The sequence below is a fragment of the Anas acuta genome, chromosome 4 (assembly GCF_963932015.1).
Source record: "Anas acuta chromosome 4, bAnaAcu1.1, whole genome shotgun sequence".
Taxonomy (NCBI): Eukaryota; Metazoa; Chordata; class Aves; order Anseriformes; family Anatidae; genus Anas; species Anas acuta.
Window position 1 is genome coordinate 68,805,317 of NC_088982.1, and position 21,113 is coordinate 68,826,429.

The 21,113-nt window shown below is 38.3% G+C and overlaps 1 protein-coding gene across 8 annotated transcripts in view; it reads left to right on the forward strand.

Moving 5' to 3' along the window:
* Positions 1 to 21,113, forward strand: part of RAP1GDS1 (Rap1 GTPase-GDP dissociation stimulator 1) — a 95,124-nt gene that overhangs the window by 68,027 nt on the left and 5,984 nt on the right. For 7 of the 8 annotated variants that reach the window (XM_068681772.1, XM_068681770.1, XM_068681771.1 and 4 more), the window contains 8 exons: positions 8,210 to 8,338; positions 10,751 to 10,876; positions 13,964 to 14,107; positions 14,379 to 14,510; positions 14,923 to 15,057; positions 16,573 to 16,698; positions 17,903 to 18,042; positions 20,083 to 20,209. In XM_068681772.1, the coding sequence (XP_068537873.1) occupies positions 8,210 to 8,338; positions 10,751 to 10,876; positions 13,964 to 14,107; positions 14,379 to 14,510; positions 14,923 to 15,057; positions 16,573 to 16,698; positions 17,903 to 18,042; positions 20,083 to 20,209 (1,059 nt within the window). Of the gene's footprint in view, positions 1 to 4,806; positions 4,874 to 8,209; positions 8,339 to 10,750; positions 10,877 to 13,963; positions 14,108 to 14,378; positions 14,511 to 14,922; positions 15,058 to 16,572; positions 16,699 to 17,902; positions 18,043 to 20,082; positions 20,210 to 21,113 lie in introns of all 8 variants that reach the window. The other variant, XM_068681777.1, reaches the window with a different exon arrangement.

A 21,113-nucleotide genomic window follows, 5' to 3' on the forward strand; every position in this document is an offset into this window, starting at 1 on the left:
TCTACCAGGAGAACAACCCCATCAAAAGAGGGGGAAAAAAAAGATAAACGTTAAACTGTAGGTTTATGTTGTGGAAACTAACACTAAGTTATTTAAAAAGATCAAGTAACTCCATTCACATATACAATTTTCCATTTCAGTAAAATCATGTTCCAAAAATACTGTCTTCCTGAGGCAAATCCATATAGCAAATCACATAAAGATTTAAAGTCAACATTTAGAATTTACTTGTGTCTGAAAGCAATACAGATTTGTAGAAGTAAACTAGATGGTTACATTAAGTCCTCTTTTTCATTTAGTATCAAGTGACCCTATAATACTGATTTGTCCCAGGCATTCTTTTGTTGAAATTTGGAGTAAATACGCTAAACAGTTCATTTTTCTCCATGAGAAATGTATACAAAACTATGTTACTTTCATCTAATATAAATGGGGAATAATTTATGTTTATGTCCAACAGTGTTCTGTGCCTACAAAGTGTAAGTGGATGTTCTTTATCACATTAAGTGGAGGTGTTTAGGGCCTGGGACAAAAATGCAAGATGGTAGCTTAAGTGAGAAATCCTTGACCACTGAGGCTAAGAAAACACTGTTCTACCGTACTTGTACAAATGTACTGCTATTTTAGTACCTAGCTTGCTTCTGCATGCAAGTGTGGTAATATGCCAAGGCACATTTTATAGCATTCACATAGTTCCAGGTTTTTCTAAATTGGAATTTCTGAGAAAATGGGGAGAAATGTAGAAAGCTGAATAGAGGCTGTTCTCCCAACTTGAAATGGCACAGATTGCAAATGTAGTTAGCTAATCACATTGTTTCTTCGATCATGCCCATTTCCTAATTTGTAGTCTTTTATCTTAGGAAGAAATAGCTTCTGTATTAGCTACTTACCATTGTAACTTATCAGTTCCTGTGATAAATCCTGTGATCACTTTCCAAACCTGTGTCTTCCAAACTCTTCTGCTTTTGAGGAAGGTCCTTAGGTTTAATTTTTTTTTGACCTTTATAAATTTTTAATCTACTTTACCATCTCTTCTGGTATAGCTTGTGTGTTTTCTGCGCCATCTCTCCAGAGCTCTTAGCTCCTAGTGTTACTTTTCTGCCTCCAAATATCACTGCTGTATATGTCTCATTTCTTTCTCTTGTTCTTGCATTCTTTTTCTCTCCTCTTTTCCTAGTACTATCCAGGAATACTTGTTTACAGTACTTCTGCCTTCTTCACCAAATAACAACTTTCTAGCTCCTTTATTTCATATGGTTTTCAGGAACTTTTTTGCTTGATGTCTGTGTGTCACATTTTTTTCTGAATTTTATAGAATTAACTCCATATTTTCTTTATTTGTTAATTTTTTTTGGAGCAAATAGATTTTCTCACCTATAAGCTGCCACGATCCTCTGCATTAAGACTAATAAGAATCCAGTGTATTTGGTAGCACAAGACAGACCAGTCCCAAAGAGATGTATAGAGATGCTGCATCAATTTTGCTTCAGTGGCCAAGCTCCTAGCAAATCTTCCCTAGATAAACTAAAGATAAATCTCCAAGATAACAGTTGAACTGTTAAGAACATTGTGTAAATGACTTATCCCATCTAGTAAGATAGCTTATTCTGATGCAATCAATAAAGCAGTTATATAGATCAGTGTCAACTAGGAGGATTCACTAGCTGCTCTCTACTCTGCTAAATGACATCTTCTCACCTCACACGAACTAACAAACTGATGCAATGCTCGCAGGATCTACTGAAGTGGTGTCAGAAGTGAGAAACAATCCCAGCTCCTGATTCTGGCTGCAGACCACTGCTCTGTCCCACCACCACGTCAGGGAGGAGTGCTGGGGACTTTCCAAATCCTCACCTTCGGTCCATGTACCTGGTGGTCTCTGTAAAGGACCTTTCTGTAGGCACCCAGCACCCATGGCTATGCTGTGTATTCTCTGGTCCTGTAGCTCTGCTGTGGCCAGTGAGTCTGCCCACCAGCTGTGGCAACCACTGAATTAAAGTCTGAATTAAACAAACAAACAAGCAAAAAGACAGAGTTTTAAGAAGAAAACTCAGGAGCATGTGCGTGGTGAGACAGGTAGTTGGCCTGCCTTGCCAGATTTGTTTTAAGAGCCATAGGTACAGCTGTAGTACGGTTGTGAACTGCTCTGAAAATACTACCTGCAAACCATATTATGTGTTCAGTACGACAGTCTGTGTCAAATGTAAGCCCGAGAAAAGTGCTTACTTCCACGTATCGCAGCATCAGGTGGATCATATGCTGAGTAAATGCAGTTCTCTACTGACCTGTTAAAGAAGCAAACTCAGGTTGCCCTGACAGTGAATTGTATGCACAGATTATCAAATACTGTTTTCAGGATTTACGTGCAAAAACTCAATCCCATGTTACTTACGAAGAAGATAAACACTGTATTGGTTTTATTGAGAGATGAGAAGTATGAGATTGCATCCTAGAGCCCCAGATTGCTTTGCCTGTAGTTATGGAAACAAATTGGGCAAAAATAAAAAAGAATACTGGAAGCATGAGAAGGAAGTGTTTCAGTCTTTGAAACAGCACTTCTACCTTCTGTTTTATTGTTTCTCTAATCTTTCCCTGCTTAGCATGCTATGAAACAAAGTTGCAGGTGGGGACTTTGAAGATTCCTTTACCGCTTTTAATGACTCAAACTCTTTCAAGTTGCACTAGCTATCCCCATAAGGATGATTACAGTGTATTTGGTTTAGTTGTGTTTAATTATCTGTGAACACCCTAATATTTTCTAATTCTTAGCATTTTATGAGCAAAGGGCATATAAATTGTTTATTTGATTCTAAACAGCTCACTATTCTCAGTCTACTAATTGCCCTTTTTTTCAAGTAGTGACTACTTTATTTTTAATAGCTATAAACTACTTTTTTTTTTTTTTTTTTTTTTTTTTTTTTTTTTTTTAACATTAGAGACTCATTCTAGAGTGCTTCGTGTTTTTGAATTAGCACAGGGCATTTACCACACGTGAATTTTACAAAAATGGCAACTAAAGCACAGCTACAGGTAGTATTTTCTTTTCCTAACCAGAGCAAATTAGCATTCCTGTATCTTGTGCTAGTTCTGGACGCTCAGCTTGCAATTGTAACTCCATTCATAACGTTGTTGTCTAAGCTTTAAAACTGAGATTTCCTTTGTAAGGTTCTTGTGCCATCTGCTCATGTTCTGGAATTATTTTTGCCTGCTGTCTCTCAATCCTTTTGCTTCCCTGGTATCTTATCATTTCATTAGGTGCTACAATGTTAACAGAACAAACTTGGCTTTAGCATCTCTTCCTGTTCTTTTAAGCTTTAAAAAAAAAAAAAAAGTGTTGATTTTTAATTGCATTGCTAGAAATCAGAGGGATATTTTATGGGATGCATCCCTTTGTCTTCAGTCTAGGATTATCTTGACCCTGTCTGTCTTAATCGTATTTTAATGCCTGTTTTCAGTCAGACTCAAATAGCTCATCCCTGCTTTTCATTATTAGTTCATAAAATGCCAAGTTGCAGGTATGGCTAGGAATGAGACAAGCGTGTTTGTGAACGTCTTTGCTCGTGGCATAATTTCTGTAAAGAAGCAAGCCTTGACAAAAGCCTGTAGCAACTATTTCTTTGTCAAGCCATGCAAACTTTCTTTAGGGAACAGAGCAACTGTGCTTTAAAACAGCTGTTTTGGCACCCTTTGATGCGATCAGTGTGTTGTTATACTTCTCCCATTCTGAAGACATATTGGTACGTACAGTCTCTATGTAGCTACGAATCTGCTGAAGAGCAAGAGACAAAGCAGGCTTGGATAAAGAGTGAAAAACTAATAACTAATAAAACTAATAATCACATGCAAATAGTCACGTAAAAGAGCTAGTGACATGAGTAGTTATTCTGCAGATCTCATAATCCTGTGACCTAAGACTATTTGCAAGTTAATGGGATCAGTCTGTAAGGTAGCTAATTGTCTCTCTTGAGACTTACAAAACAAATCACAAAAGCATTTTTAAATGGATGGAAGAACTAGGTCAATTGGATTCTTAGGTAGTCAAGTTGTAGATCAGAAGTCAACTGGACACAGTATGCATGTATGTGTATTTACGTATGAATATATAAAGGAAAAGTCTGTTTATAGATTACTTTCTCATCTCATTTCATATTAAACTTTAGTCTGTCAAAGTTGTCTTTTTTCATTCAGTGCCTTTGTAAAATGTAAAATTACGATGTTAAATCATACAACTGCCAAGCTTTTCTTATCCTCACAAAACTCTTAGTGACTGGAATGAGTGTTGGGGACTGTCTTGCATTGTTTACCATCTGCAGAAGCTACACAAGGACTGAAAGGGAGATTTATGGTACCATGATCATGGTCTAATAGCAGTATTTCAACGTTTCCTTCTAAGACTTACCTTTGCTAATTTTCATGCTTGCCGTGGTTTTTGTTTCATTTACATCACAGCTAAAAATGTTTAGCATGCTTTCAAGTCCTAAATATACTTAAATGCAAAGTAACATAAAGCATGTAAAAGCAGATAAAAAGTATGTTTGTTTTTTCTTAATGATAGTGAGGTATGTTATATGATGATTTAACATAGATGTGGGGGTCACAAGCAGTTGTGTTTTTTGGTGTTTTTTTTTAGGGTATGAATTTATGTCACCAATTTGTAGAAAACATTAGTGATATAATCACTGTTACTGATAAAACACAAAATGACTAGCTGTTTTCTAAAATTCTGTCCAAAATCAAACAGCCTAAATCAGCATTTTGAATTCAAATGCCCCCAATAAAGTTCTCAATTTGGGATATTCTCCTCAGATCTTACTCTTTGGAGTTTCCATGTGTGTCACCGAAGGACATGGAGCCATTGAAATTCAAGTTTTAGGTAGGTAATTATTTGTGCTGGCGCATGTATTGATTGCCTTTTATCTACCTGTATATGCATCTGTGCAGCATCACTATCAGTGCTTTTCAGCCCCGAGAGAACACGGAGGCGTCTAACTAGTGCAACATTGATAGCAGCGTAAAATTTGAGAGTTTCTTTTCTAGTTTTAAGTCAGAAATTCAGCAGAGGCATTCGGTTTTTCATGCTTCCCATTCAGTATGCACCAAGTTCTGCTTAGGAAGCTGGTAGGAATGTTGTTTCATCCTGAGACGTGATGTTGCCGGGCCTCGTGGTTTCATTTAGCCCTGCATCAGGCAACTTCTTGTAGGATGGATTCATATTTCCCCTGAGACTGTCTCCTGCTCTAATAGGGCCCTAGCACTTCATGCAGTGAAGGGTTGACATTACGCAATTATTCCAGGTTACCCAGGCCGTGCTCTTTCACAGGAGAGCCTGAGAGCTGCTGCTGGTCCCTGTTCTGCAGGCTGAACCATTCCAATGTTTTTCATTTCTCCAAACGAAAAAGTGCTGCAGGTCTCCATACCGGTGAGAAGCCTATTGCTTATCTCCCCAAACTTCATGCTAAACTCATTTACCTCAGGGCATCACATAGGGGCAAAATTCAGATGAGAGAATCTTTTTGTTAAAGATGTCTACAATTTCCCCCTAGCATCACTTTCCTTTTTTTTTTTTTTTTTCTTTAAGCAATATGAAAGAAAATATTTCATCAGGAAAATGCAGTTTTGCAAGTTTACCCTTTAATAGAATTTGCTCTTGCATTTAATAGAGAAAGAGCCTCCTATTGGTGATAACGACAGATATAACAAACAAATTCAGAATTTGTATGGGAAGCCCAGGCTTAATTATGGCAAATAGCTGCTGGCGGCCTTACATTTTTGAAGGTTTTGCCTCCTGTGCAGCTTTGTGACTCACAGGGTTGTCCTATCTTTGTCAGAGGAGAAAATACGTCCTGCTTACTGCAGCTAAGGCATCGATACAGTGCCTGGATTTTCCCTTGCTGACGATTCTTTATATCCCATTCCTGCACTAGGCCATTCCTGTGCTCAGGTACACTCCTACACCAGGGAAATAACTCTGGTATGGAGTCAGATGCAACATCTGACTTTTAAACCAGTGCAATTACTCTTTTGTGGTATATTTTCTTCTTCCTTTTTTCCTGTTAGGGATTTCTAGAGTCCCTTAAAGCAATGCACTCTTGAACAATATATCCTTCCATTTAGCTCTTAAGATTCCTTTTTTTCTTTCAGGGTTGGATATAGTTTCCCTTTTTCCACTCATCTTTTCCTCCAGACTTTTTGTATCTATTGTGTAAAGAGAAAGACAGCAGAAAAAAGCACTGCTCGAAGTACAGAGTTTGTGTTTCTGGTGTCAGATTGCTTTGCCAAGTGGAGCCCATAGAGATTACTCAAAGAGATTCTCTCTTTGTCCATTAGAGTTGGATGAAGTGATTTTAGAGTGACTAAAGGCATAGTCTAGTAACAAAACAACTTCTTTCCACATAATTTTCTATGGCATTTGTGGTTTGTGTCTTTGTTCTCCTACTCTCCATGACTACCAATTTTCCTTCAGCATTTTTAAGTGTCTGCAGGGGACAATCACAAATCAAGGAGAAAAACAGATTATTTACCAGTAACTTGAGTTCTCCTACACAATCATTTTCTCCAAAGAACCATTCCAGCTCCCCACCCTCACCCCCCCCCCCCCCCAAGTTTCTCTATTAAGACGTAGATGTTTCAGTTTGGGACGAAGTAGGAGGGCATTGTAGTGACTCACACGTCTGCTGGAGGTAAAATGGCATTCAATGCATGCGCTAGTGCAATTTGTACTTACCTGAAATTTGACAACTTCAACAGCTCTTTGATGTCTGAGATGGTGTTCTCATAAATCTCTCTAAAGACCATGAATCTGTGGAAGAGGTAATACCCCCAGCCCACCCTCCCACCCCCCAAAAAAAAGGAAAATTCAGTTACTGGTAAGTAATACAGTTTTATTAAAGACATCAAGCCATAAGGATTCCTGTTCATCCCCAATAACCTGTAATAACTGCAACATTTACTTATTTAGTGCATCAAATCGATGATTATTCAAAAAGCATTTTTACTAAATATAAATGAACTAAGCATTCCAAAATCTTTTCATAATTTTAATTACATGAAAATTTGAAATGCATTCGCCAGAATCTTGAAGGCAAAGAGGTTTCTGAGAGCATGAGATGATACTAAATCCTCTAGACTTCAGTTGTAAGATATTTTTATCTCCCTATAAAAATTGCAATTTCTATGGCTCTGATTCCACAGATGCTAAAAACTTCAACTGATTTCAGCTGCTCAGAATGAATTCCTTAAATAATAATAATAATAATAATTCCCCCTGTAGGGCTTGATCCAAAGCTAAATGAAGTAATAGAATTCTTTTGAATTCACTGGGCTTTGGATCCTTATCTTTTGAGTCTATAACATTTAAACGTAGCTAAAGTGCTTAGAAATAAAGGAAGAAAGATGCTTAGGAAAATTACTTAACATCTGGTGTGTTCATGTCTGCTTCATTCTATTCAACTGTGAAACAATGTTTTTCTTCTTTGCTATGTTATAGGTAAAATGTGTAAGAGAAAATATGGTTATAAATACTCCTTTAAAACAATCATGTTTCTGCCTAACTATCAAAGCACCTTTCTATTTGCAGACATCTAGGAGCAATAACTTTCTTACTTGTAAATACTATAAACTTTCATCCTATGCAAGAAATTATCAGAATGGCTTCTAAGGACTTTTCTTAAACCTTCCATTTTTTTTGTCTTTATTAAACTTTCTTTTTTCTCAAGCTCCTCATAATCTACATTGTGACTTCCTGTGTTTATAAAACTTTTCATGTTTATTTCAGTACCAGTTTATATTCATTCTACTTTTAATTTTCCAGTTTTGATCTCTAAGAGATAACAGTATATAGAACCACGCTCTCAGATAAATAAGTTTTTCACTGATGTAGTTTTGTTTGATTTCAGTCAGCTAGTCTCAGTCAGCTAAGAACCAAACCCAACATATATTAGGAACCACAAAAGGACCCGTAGCTGCATAATTCACAATACCTAACCACCAGAGCAGGAGGGAATATTTCTGGGAAGGTGTCCCATTGCCAGGGGAAGGGGGAATTCTGAGTCCATATCCCATGTCTGGACCAGATCCTAGTGTAGAGGAGACAGCCATTTTAATGCTGCTTAGGCTAGAAGTTGCTTTGTGTGAAAAATGCTTTTTTGATCTAAAGAATACTACTACAAACAGAAATACTAACTCGTTGTTATACTTTCTTTTTATGTAGATACCCTGCAGTCGCAGCTTATCAATATGGGTGTTATTCCTACGTTAGTGAAATTGTTGGGTATTCATTGCCAAAATGCAGCTCTGACAGAGATGTGCCTTGTTGCTTTTGGCAATTTAGCAGAACTTGGTAAGTCCGCAATATTAATCTCAAATTTACATCCAATTTTCTTAAAGTTAAATATTAAGAATAACAAAAGTCTTGCACTGATGCTTCTTCCATTCCTTCTGGTATATTCAAAATTTAAAGCGAGCAATTTCTGCTTATCTCTAAAACCCATAGTTGTCTCTTTCCTTCAGTAACTTAAATTTATTTGGGTACTTAGTACACCTTATGTTTTATGTTAATGTTCTTCAATGCAACTGGGCACATTTTAAATCACCAACAGTATTTCCTGAGCAGTATTTCCTACTTACAGTGAATTATTTATTAATAATATAAATAATATATCCTGGTGCAGCTCCGCAACATTGTATCAGGATTAAATTGGGCTCATGGAAATCATTGAATGAAACTGAGACAGGCACAGTTTGTAAATCTGCCTGTACAATATTCTTTTAGGTGTTGACTTTTAACATGTAGTAGACTAAATACTTGCATATATAAATCATGAACAGTGCCAAGCTAGAGATGGTATTTTTTAAAAGTTTACTTGCAACTTCATTTAAATTGAAGTTTGTGATCATGCTTTGATCCAGAGCCTTTGCAATTGCATTGATTTTCATTGGTAAATGAAAACTAAGTGTTTCTAACTAACCAGCACGTTAGGTCCTGCGTTTTATCAGCTGTGTTTTAAATCAGTGTTGTTCTTTTGCTAACCTATTTTGTAGAATTCTAGTCCTCTTATTTTTCATTTATTTACTTATTTACTCTGGAGCGTAATAATATAGCAGTGATCATCATCATCCTGAATTTCAAAGGACATTCAGCAATTCAAAATGTGAAAAATGTATCTTTGAGTTAGTACTATTTGGAGGCCTGGAATTATTTAAAGTGATGTTATGTTCATAGTTTTCAAGGCCAGAGGGAATATTATGTCCTCATCTACGCTAGTCTGATCACACACATAATACCTTTATTCACAGGAGGCAAGTTTGCATAATAAACAACAACAGAAAGACTCATCATAATAGCACTAGAGAAATGAGTAGATCAGAGATCTTCAAGATAGGCACTGTGTCTATCTGTCTGCACAGGAGAAAGTGTAATACAACTCATTTACTGGAAGTCCATACGGATATTAAATACAATAAATGGTATCTTTGCTGAGAATGCCATTTCCTTTCCCTGTTTGGGAAGAGCCAGCACTGCCCAGCTGAGCAAAAAGAGCCATGAGAAAGAAGCTCAACGGCAGCCACTTCCCTTCCTGCTCCTGGGTGGTGAAAAATAATGCTTGTTCTATGAGATTGGCACAAAATTAATTCAGCTTGTAATACTTTAATCTCCCTTAAGCAAAAGCTTAGTCGATCACATTGTAACTGTAATATTTTATTTTTGCCTTATAACTTCAGGGAGTTTTATTGTTAGGTTGTCATCTTTCATCACTTAGAAAAGACAACTGCAATGCACAGATCCCTTGAGAAACATTAAATGAAAGTTATTCTGTGTCAAAGCAGGGCAAAAACCCAACAGAGAGTAGTAGCTGTGCTTTTATAAATACTGGAAAGGTCAAAAATCCACTTAGAATATGCTACACGATCTTACATATAGAGAGAGAAAACAACAATGGGATGTATGGAAAAGGGGCTGGGTCAGTCTGCAGTTCCTGCTTGTTCCCAGTCCTTGGTCAATTCTACATTAAAATAATCCCTAACGATCCATTAGAGCAGTAGCAAAGGTGCTGGAAGGTTTTTTAACTACAGATGGTCCTCAGGAGGTGGCAACTGGAGAATGCAGAACACCAGCCCTACCATCTGCATCCCCTGTAAAACTGCCAGGGAAGAAGAATAAGATGCAGGTGATGGAGGAGGAGATGCTTTTGTTGAATCCACGATGTGTGAAGAACCATTATCTGCTGGCTAACCTCCTCGTAGCAAGCTAGCCTGTCTGCAAAGCTGCCCTGTGTGATCTGCGCAGTATGAAACGGCCATGCACAGATCTCAAAGGAAAAGTCACCATTGCAAAACCGTGTAAAAATTAAAGCTTTCAGTATGACTCTTCATCTCTCCCATGAAAAATGCAGTATATAATCTGTGATTCTTCCCGTTAAGCTGAGGGTAATCAAAGACTTAATATCTATTTTCATAACGTTACTGTTTCTATAGCTACCTTTACATTCTCTGGGTCAGAAACAGCCCCAACAGCCTTGATCATAAATATAGATATTTTTTTAACAGTCTTAATCATAATTAAGTCAGTACATTTGTTTAGAAGCATTAGACATTTTTCTTTTCATTTAGTGACAAGCGCGAGTCTATTGTTCTTGTCTGTGAAGAGCACTATTAATCATCTTACTGAATAAACACGGTAACAGAGAGAAAATAGTTCTACTTTTTGATTTGTTTACTTGATGTGGTTTTGATTTTTTTTTTTTCTTCACAGAGTCAAGTAAAGAGCAGTTTGCCTACACAAACATTGCTGAAGAGCTTGTGAAACTGTTCAAGAAACAAATAGAGCATGATAAAAAAGAGATGATCTTTGAAGTTCTGGCTCCCCTGGCAGAAAACGGTGAGAATTTTAATTTTAATCTTACAGTATTTTTTTTGCTATAAAAGAAAGGATATTGTTGTTTGTTTTAGGGACTAAAGGCAGATTAACTGGCTGCTTTGTTCAGAAGTTTGCATGGTTGATCCTTGTGATGACAGTTTCAGATGAAGCGAATGTCAATTGTCTGAGCACATGACGGGGGCCTACAAGTTGTTGATGCTGATTCCACCTCTGATTCACTTTCTGTATGATTATGTTATGTTTGATTTCCCCGTAACAGCAGTGGGAATATTAAAAGCAGCTTTTTAGAGGATTTCACAGTATTTTCTAGACAAATGTGAATATCAAAGATGCCCATAAGAGCTTTGATATAATTTTCTAATGATAGATGCTAGGAAATACATAGTAACTATCACACCTCTGCTTCATATTAATGCACAATAATAATGAAGCAGTATCTTGTAGAACTGTTAAGTATTATGCTCGCCTTCAGCACCATATTCTTCTCCTATGTTTTGAGCGCAGTCCATTTGATTGAAAAGTTACATTTTAGACTCGATGGAGCTTATTATTGGTAGTTACTTCTCTAAAGTAGCCAGCAGATTTATCTGTGAAATGAGGAGAACTCCATTTTCCCCTCAAAGCTCGCAAGAGGCTGTTGTAGTTCTGTAATCCCTGAGGAACAACAGGAAGAGCACCACGATCGGCTGAAGTGTTCATAGCCCATTACAGCACCAATAAGTCAGCCACTACATCAGTTCCTGGGATCTCAGAACCACCAACAGTTTCATGTCCTATGGAAGTATTTTTACAAGGGGCAAGCTAATTGCAGAGCTAAGACCAGGACGCTCTCTGCTTACTATTCATTGAGAGATCATTTACATTTAATTTGGGGGTTTGGTGGAATATATTACTATTAGCCCCAGGAGACCTAGGTCCATTGTCTGGTTTGAGCAGTGAATGACAGGGATGTGTGCAGGATCATCCCTGCAGGATGTTCCTCCAGAAGGACTTCTGTGTGGTTTGTATAATCTGCCATCTGCCCTTAAGGGAAACTAAAAAATGAGTTAACCTGTGGAGCTAGTTCTGGCCTGAAGTGGGAAGCAGCTCAGTATGAAGACAGCACAGTATTTGATGGCTCTATACTTTGTTTTCATCACCTCAACATTAAAATTTGTTTAAATGGAATAAATCTTGGAATGGTAGATTCTGAAGATTTAAGTCTCATCCTACTCTTTTCAACATCTATCTGTTTTACATAGTATAAATCAAGATAAATCTTGACTTCAATTTAAAGAAGTGGTAATGTCTATTCTCAGCAGTTATTTTGTCTTTTATTGTAAATGATATGTGAAACAGGATTCCTCTCTTCAGTTCTAAAAATGTGCATTTTGCCAAAATCTCTTCATTTATTATATAATAACTAGCATGCAGCTCTAAAATTGTTCCATCCTTGGAGACTGATGCAGAATCGGGTCCAACATTGTGTGAGTTTCACATATCTCGGTTCAAATGCTTAATTTTTCTCTGCGTTTTACAGTCACAGTAAACTTTGATGGGTTTACTGCTGCTGAACATAACTCAGCCACTGGCACGTTACAAGGTAGTCAGCTGAACTCTGTCACCGTGCATTCAAGGCGTGTTTAAAGGGAGTGAGTTCACTGTGCTGGTACCGTTTGGGTGCTTTTCACTGTAGATCATTGGCAATAGGCCAGCAGGCAAAAACATCTAAATGAACAATTTGCAGAATGGATTTGGGGGGAGTTGCCTTGTTTGTTTGGTGGGGGAGGTATTTTAGTTCGTTTTGTTCTGTTTTTAAGGACCCTGGTGCAGCAATTTATCTTTCAAATCACAGCGACCTGATGTTCCACAACTTTTTAAGGGCCTCAGTGCAAAAGTACCTATTAAAAAAAAATCCCAATTGAATATTTTGTGTTCCCTAACAAAGTTCATGAGAAGGCCAGCTGCTTTGAGAGGAACCATTTCGGTCAGGCAAAAAGCCTGGCAACAGCAGTAAATGGAGAGAATCAGACACATCCTTCACTGGAGGTGCGACACCTCCTCACCCAATTGTCGCTTGTGGAAAAAAAAATGCATCCACAGCTTTGGCCTTAAAATGTTTTTAAACTCAGGCTAAGCTCCTTACTGTTAAAACACCATCTCATGCAAAAATACTATGCGCTATCCATTTGTTTGGACGTTTCTGCAGAGCTTCTTTTGTCTAAAGTCGGTATGAAAAAACTACCAGAATCGCTTTCATGCAACAAAAAGAGGTGACACAGCATCAGGCAACCTGCCATCCCCTCTTAACAGAAAAGGAAATTAGGCATGTAAAAGAGGAGATGCCCAGCTCTGGTCGCAGGGGGAAAAAAGGTGTTAAAAATTGTGTTACAGAGACAGAAAATGTTGCTTCCAAATCCTATTTCACCACCTGAATACCACGTTCATCACCTTCTCTGTTGAGCCTTATTGCTAATAACTATGCAATGAGTTTGCTGTATCAGTGTTCAGGTTTTCTCCAATCACAATAAATTCCTCTCCCAGCCCAGCCTGCTGGATTTGGCCTTACTGTACTCCTCCTGCAGCCTTTTCAACAAAGGCCGAAACCTTGGCTCAGCTGAAAGAAATAGGTGATTAATTGCTCTGAAATTTCATCAAAAAGTTTTGTATTTGATATTTGCGTGTCTGTGGGAAGTCAGTAGTTCTTCTGTGGATGAAATAGAAGGTGAGACGTTAGGTTTGTTCTGCAGCACACTCCAAAGTCTTCGGAGATCCCAAACGCAGCACAGCCCTTATGAGCATGCTGTGTGAGGACTGAGATGCCAGATGTTTTCTGCAGATAAATTTGCTCATTTTTGAGAACAGAAGAGCAGCCCCACACTGCTTCACAGTGTGTAGACGTGGTCTAAAGGCAGTCCAGAGCTGGGGGAGCACCTGGTAGATGAGCAGTGATGGAAGTTGACCCTGAGAACCTACAATAATTAAGTTGCACTGACGAGCCGTCAGTGAAACACTTGGCATTGTTACGTGTTTGCTGTCCTGCATGCAGGTACAATAGATGTGTTTAAACTCGTAATGTTGACTCCTCCTCTCCATGCTGTTCTTCAGATGTCATTAAGCTGCAGCTGGTTGAAGCAGGCTTGGTGGAGTGCTTGCTTGAGATTGTCCAGAAGACTGTGGATAGTGACAAAGAGGATGATGTTGCAGAGCTTAAAACAGCTTCAGATCTTATGGTTTTATTATTGCTTGGAGGTAAGTACCGTGTAAGTACAGTTTACCTTTTGCAAAGCGACAGCAGACACCTGTATGCCATTTGGCTGCTGAAGTTTACTATTATTAAACTATTTTTTAAATAACCTAAAGGACCTGCCATTTGACATGGAGTAGGTCAGATTTTGTCTCCCATCTGATTGCAGGACTGAATAAATTGTAGTGAAGCCAGCAGAACTTGACACATAAAAATAGAAGAATTTTCCCTAACATTTTTTTGGCTTGCTGACAAAGCTTTGGCTTTTTATTCCAGATGAATCCATGCAAAAGTTATTTGAAGGAGGAAAAGGCAGCGTGTTCCAAAGAGTGCTTTCATGGATTCCTTCCAATAGCCATCAGCTACAGCTTGCAGGAGCATTGGCTATTGCAAATTTTGCCAGAAATGGTAAGACTATGCTATAGTATCTTACATGTATTTATTTGTGCCTTTCTGTCATGCTACATCTGTACAGAAAAAGTGTGTGCAGTGTTAAAGCTGGTATGAAGCTATACAGCACCATTGGTAGTTTTATACTTTAAAATCCTGGAAAGTGTTAAGGCTGCTTTAAAAATAATAATTAAAATAAACCTTTCACATTTGTGATAGATGTATAGATTTCTGCCTTCTTCAGTTTCTCATATCACTTTTCTAAATTTGTCATGAGCACTGTAACCCCCCATTGATGACGGTGGTCAAATTCTCCAGCAATAAGATCTAGAAAGGAGCAGGGAAGTGACACTTCTGTTCTTAAAAAGCTCAAATAAAAATCTTAGTAATATTCTTTCACTCACAAGTGACATTGTCTCATCTTGCACAGACGGAAACTGCATCCATATGGTGGATAATGGCATAGTTCAGAAGCTGATGGATCTGCTAGACAGACACGTCGAGGATGGAAACGTAACTGTGCAGCACGCAGCCCTGAGTGCGCTCAGAAACCTGGCAATTCCTGGTAAGCCTCCCTTTGCATTGCTAATTGCACCAATGTGAAATTCTGCTCTCTCCCTGCAAGCCCCAGGGGCTGAGGGTGGAAGCACTGACTGACATTTCTGGAGGAGGTCAGCCTGCTGCTTTCCATTCAGGCCCATAACTGCTTTTGTAGTTTTTGCACAGCAGCTACAGCCAGCAGTTTTAAATAAATCACAGACCCACAAGCCATCCTTTGGCCACTCTGAACCCACGGTATCACCCCCCACCAAGGAAAGGGCAGCTATGTGGCAGGCAGGGAGCTGAGGCCTCAGATAGGATTTCTCAAACCCTTCCATGCAGAGCTCTGCATTTTTTCATTTTGGGTTCTCTTCCACAGCTGAGGGTCCCCAGCAGACAGCAGTGCCCAAATTGCTGAAGCACTGCATCTCCCTGTAACTCCTAGAGCTCTGACAGTTCAGAAGTTAGAGCTGGAGCTGAGCTGTTGGAATAGCCAACCTGTTCCAGTTGGTTACTGTTTGTAGGCAATGAACTGAATGCTAATTGTGTCATTTTAATAACTCCACTTGTGTGAGTTTTGATTACCCAAATGTAAAAGACAGAGTACCTGCACATAAAAACAAAACAAGCCTATAATAATTATATATGCTTTCTAGTACAAGGCCACAAAATGAGCCTTTTATCCATTTAACCTCATTTTACTATTTTCAGTTTCCACAGAGTAATTTTCTAAAAATGATCGTGCGTGCATACTAAACCCATGCAGCTTTGGTGGTACACCACTTGCTTATATTTCTTGGGCAGTTCTGTTAACTTCCATTGTTTGGAAAGCTTCCCTGTAGCCTGTGCTCAGGGATGTCAGCCGGAGACCTAAACAAGATTTAATGGATATTGTTACAAAAAAATGAGCAAGGAATAATTGGTCCCGTGATGAACTGCTTGTTAAACACTACTTTGAATACGAAATAAGTATTTTTTTCTAAGTACAGTATTGGACGCATGGAAGTGGAGAACTTAAGACTAGTGGAAGGGATGAAGGACAGTTTGGGGAGGCCTTACCAGGACTCCAGACATGTCAGGCCACAGTGTTTTTTGTGTAAAGTATTGGAACTGGGTACGAGGTTGCCCTGCTAATTGGATGCTTTAGTTTCTTTCTCTATGAGAAACACAAGAGTGTTGTTTGGTATCAGAGATGTTTCCCCATATTTTGGGGCACAGGTAAGCTCTAGCCTGGGCTTCTGCTTGGTGCATTTTGTGGAGGACTCCTTTCCTAGCCAAGGTGGAGAAGTCTAGCCTTCAGTTCATGGTCAGGGTGAACACTGGAGATTAGGCATGCATGCTGGGACACAGCACTGCACTTCATACCTGCATCTTAGCAACCCCAACATTTTTCTAAAACACAGCATTGTCAGCACACGCTGTCTGTGTTCACAAGCTATTTTTCAAACGGTGTCTTAAAAATTGCATCAAGACTGTCTTGGAAATAAATTGCACCTTCCAGAAATGTTCTTGAGATTGTTCCTGTTCTTTATTCATGCAGTTGTAAATAAGGCTAAGATGCTATCAGCTGGCGTTGCAGAAGCAGTATTGAAATTTCTCAGATCGGAGATGCCCCCTGTTCAATTCAAGCTGCTGGGAACATTAAGAATGTTAATAGATGCACAAGGTAAAAATAAGCTGTTCTCTATGTTAAGTAATTCTCTTTGGTTCAGTCTATGATATAATGCTAAGAGAGAAGGGAAGCAGAGGGGGTTTTTTATTGTTTGTTTTTTTTTGTTGCTGTTGTTCTTTTTAATTTTAAGCCTGAAACCTTAGAATAAACCTAATACATATGCAAAGGGAGAGAAAAATGTGGGTTGACTTTTTTTTCAGCACTCCTAAATTGACTACTCGGGACCCTCAGAATAGGTGTCAAATGCTTGTTTACTTTTGTACTTCAGAACTCTCCTACACTGTCACATTATGAGTATGCGTTGAGGCGTGGGAGTTTGAAGCTACCACTCCAGCTTTGCTGTTCACTTGCTGCATTTTCTAGCTGTACCTAGCTTCTTGGAGCACGCTAATGCGCTTGCTAATTGATAAGCTGCAATTTCAAAAGGAGCAAGAACCTTTCAGTTCTGCCTCTTGTTCTGTACCTAAGATCTGTATTTATGAAATTAGACAGCTAAAAAAAAAAAGTTATTAATGAGATAATTAGCCAAGTATTTATTTTTGACCTAGTAGAGCAGATTTTTTTCAAAAGCTCCCTTGTAGTTCTAGCATAGCTATTAGATGTGAAGTAGAAATTCATTGAAGAAACTTATGCAACTTTAACATCTTGTGGTTTAACCCGGTCAGCAGCTAAGCACCATGCAGCCATTCGCTCACCCTCCCTCCTCCCTCTCTGGGATGGGGGAGAGAAACAGGACAGTGAAGCCTGTGAGTTGAGATAAAGACAGTTTATTAAGACAGGAAAATAATAATAATGATAGTACAACTAATAATATGTACAAAACAAGTGATGTATAATGCAATTGCCCAGCCTAACTCCGAGCAGCCGGCCCCCTACCCCGGCTAGCCACCCCTATATATTGTTCAGCATGACCCCAGATGGTGTGGGATACCCCTATGGCCAGTTTCGATCATGGTCCTGGGTCTGTCCCCTCACAGCTCCTGCATTTTTTTTTTTTGGTTATGAGTGTTTTTGGTATTTTGTTTCCATTTTGGCTTTACTTGCTTCCATGCAACCTAGACTTTTCACATTGTTAGCTCAAGCTGGCAAAGTTCTCCTTCAACTCCTTCTAGTTAGTGACTTTCAGCTTATTTTTCTAACACTTGCTTTAAAAAAATGACAACTTTTCTGTTGTGTTGTTGGCTCCGGCAACGTGTAGCAGAAGCAGCTGAACAGCTGGGAAAAAATGCAAAGCTGGTGGAACGGTTGGTGGAGTGGTGCGAAGCCAAGGATCACGCAGGTGTGATGGGAGAGTCGAACAGACTACTGTCTGCACTTATACGACACAGCAAATCAAAAGTAAGTGGCGAAAATTTCAGCTTTTAAGCACAAAGAGTTACCTCTGCACTTTGTATCATTAGTAGCCAAGGCCTCTGGTACACAATCTTTCTAAAAAGCCAGGTTGCTTTCACAGAATCACAGGCCTGTAGGGGTTGGAAGGGACCTCGAAAGATCATCGGGTCCACCCCCCTGCCAAATCAGGTTCCTCAGAGCAGGCTGCCCAGGTAGGCGTCCAGACAGACCTTTATTCATATGTTACATCCTCTCTGCCTCCAGGACCTGCCAGTCAGACTCGAGCATCAGGTTTACACAGTCACTGGAACTATATAGGTAAAAAACATAGAAACAAAGCAAAACAGTCAGAGTTGCAGGCCAATTAAAGAATGTAGTTAGGGTGAATTTGGCTCAGTCTCGACCCGTTTGAATTTGCGTTGTATCCTGTAGAAGTTCAGCATGCCATATTTTCTACTTTATGATGATATATGTAAGGAGTCATTGCATTCAATTGTTATTATCTTTTTATATAGTTATTAAATAGGCATTCACAGAATGACTATTAGAAGAAAATGTAGAGCTGAGAAGGTGGGTTTATTTTTTGGTGTTTTTTTAATGCTTTTACTGCCCTCTAGGTTTGGTTATGGGTACAACTGGTTCTTTACTGCACGCTAATTTGAGTTCATTTTTTTATTTAAAAGTATTTCAGCTAGTATTTAGAAAGGCAGTGGTAGTTTAGGAACCTTAGGTCCCATTTTAAAAAATGGAGTCGGTATTAGTCTGTTAAACCACACTTGTATTGAACCTGGCTGCTGTCATCTCTTACCTGCTTGGTACTGCCTTTTGGAGGGTGATATTCACCTATAAAATCATTAAAATTTTCATGTCAGGGCATATAGCCAAAATTCTCCACCAACTCAAGCAGAAATTAGCAGTTCCCAGAGTATTCCAGGAAGTCTCAAAACCTCTTTGGATTTCTACCAGAAAAATCACAAATAGGAAGAAGCATCACTGCAAGTAAGGAAAAGTATAAATATATATGTATATATATTTTTATATACACATAGATTTTATATATATGTATTTCTATCTATACACATAGACTTGTATATATTATGTCATTCAGAAAAGAATAAGTTTTTTAAGTGTTAAATTCATGAGTCATTCAGCTGTGACTTGCATCACAAGCATCCTCAATATGATAACTAAAAGGATTTCAGTTTTCAAGGTTATGATCATATTGTGTCTGGTTCCCTGCACAAAGAATGTTGCTGCATAGTCTGTGCAAGCACTGGCATGTAAGTCATTCTAAACACATGGTAAACAGTTGATGAGTTTTGGCTTGTGGTTGGTGTTTAGGAAGGGATATATCTTTTGAATGGAAATTCACCACTCTCTAAAAATTTAAACTGGATTCTTATTCCAAGAAATAGCTATTTAATTGTTATTTAATAGTAATAATAATAATTAGTTATAAATATTATATATTGTAAAAATATAAAAATAATAAGTAATTGATAATTGTTTAATGATAAATATAATGAAAATACAATTCATATAAAATTTAAATAATAAATATAAGTATTTATTTTTTAAAAAAATATTAGTTATTATTAGTATAACTATTATAACTTTACACCCTTTTAAAACACTTTTAAATAGTTTAAAAAAAAAAAAGTATTTGGACTGTTGCCCTTCGGCACACAAAGTTACCTGACTTTCAGTCAGTATTTTGCAAGTATTTTTGCACATATAACTGTGAAAACTTAAATTAGGTGCGAACTAACTTTTTAATGATAATGTACAGGTAAACCAAAGACCTCAAACACCATAAACGGTTAACTGGAATGGTTTGACAGGTCCATCTTATAATTAGAGTAATTACAGATAATTTGTAGGCTTACGTACATGTACATTTACATATAAAGTTCTTCAATGTGCATATAGCCAATAAGCAGCCTTACCTGGAGATAACACAGCATCGGTGACAACTTCGTTATTTAATAGTTTGTGTGCAGTGCAGAATCTTTTTTTTTTTTTTAATTTCTGTGCTATTTCTTTTAGGATGTCATTAGGACCATTGTACAGAGCGGTGGCATCAAGCATTTAGTAACCATGGCGACCAGCGAACATGTAATAATGCAAAACGAAGCTCTCGTTGCGCTGGCACTAATAGCAGCTTTAGAGTTAGGTGAGTATCCCAGAGGTTAACTCCGCCTGCGTTCTTCTGAGCCTGGGCCCATGAGAATTGCACAGGGGCAGTCGTGTGAGCGTCTCTTACGATGTGGAGCAGGCTGCTTCTTCCACCAGCTGCTTCTTCCACCGGCCTTTCGGCAGCACGGAAATACATGGCAAGTCATGCACTGACAAACAGGAAATAAGGTTAAGCAGAAAACTGGAGTTTGCTCGTGATACAGTTCCTATTCTATTATTCTGGTAGGTAAACACAATCTAGAACACCCTCTAACAGATTTCAGATTTGGGGTAAAACCCCAAAGGCTAACTATTTTAGAGTGGAGACTGTATGACCTAGGTCTGTGTGCACTGGGATGGTTAATCCCCTTTTGAGAGAGCTTATCAAAGTAAAGCTTTCACTTGCCTAGTCTGTGAGAGCAGAATAATACATACGGAGGTGGATGATGCCACCAAATGTCTTTATTATTATTAAATTCCACAGAAACAGATGCAAGAGTTGCCATATGAAGGCAGAGATGAGTACATGTCTTAACCTGCCTTTGTAATACTTCAGCTTACCAAACAAAGAAAGGGAAATGCCCACTGGGGGCTTTATTTATCCTGTTTGCTTGCTTGTTAGCTAAGATGATGATGATCTGAACAAGCAACATTTACGTATTTTTGTTCTTGATTTCATCTCTTTTCATTGTGCACTAGCAGAATGCTACTTTCAACCTCCCAATCGCTGCCAATGCATCGGGGAATTGTTTTGTTTTAATTGAAAGGAAAAATGCTTGTAATTACATGACACTTCTAACCCTTGTCTTACCTTCAGACATTTATAGGTTCTGAGGCTGAATTCAGTACATTAATGTTTCTTAGAAAACTACAGAGGAAATAACTCATATTCTGATTTTGCA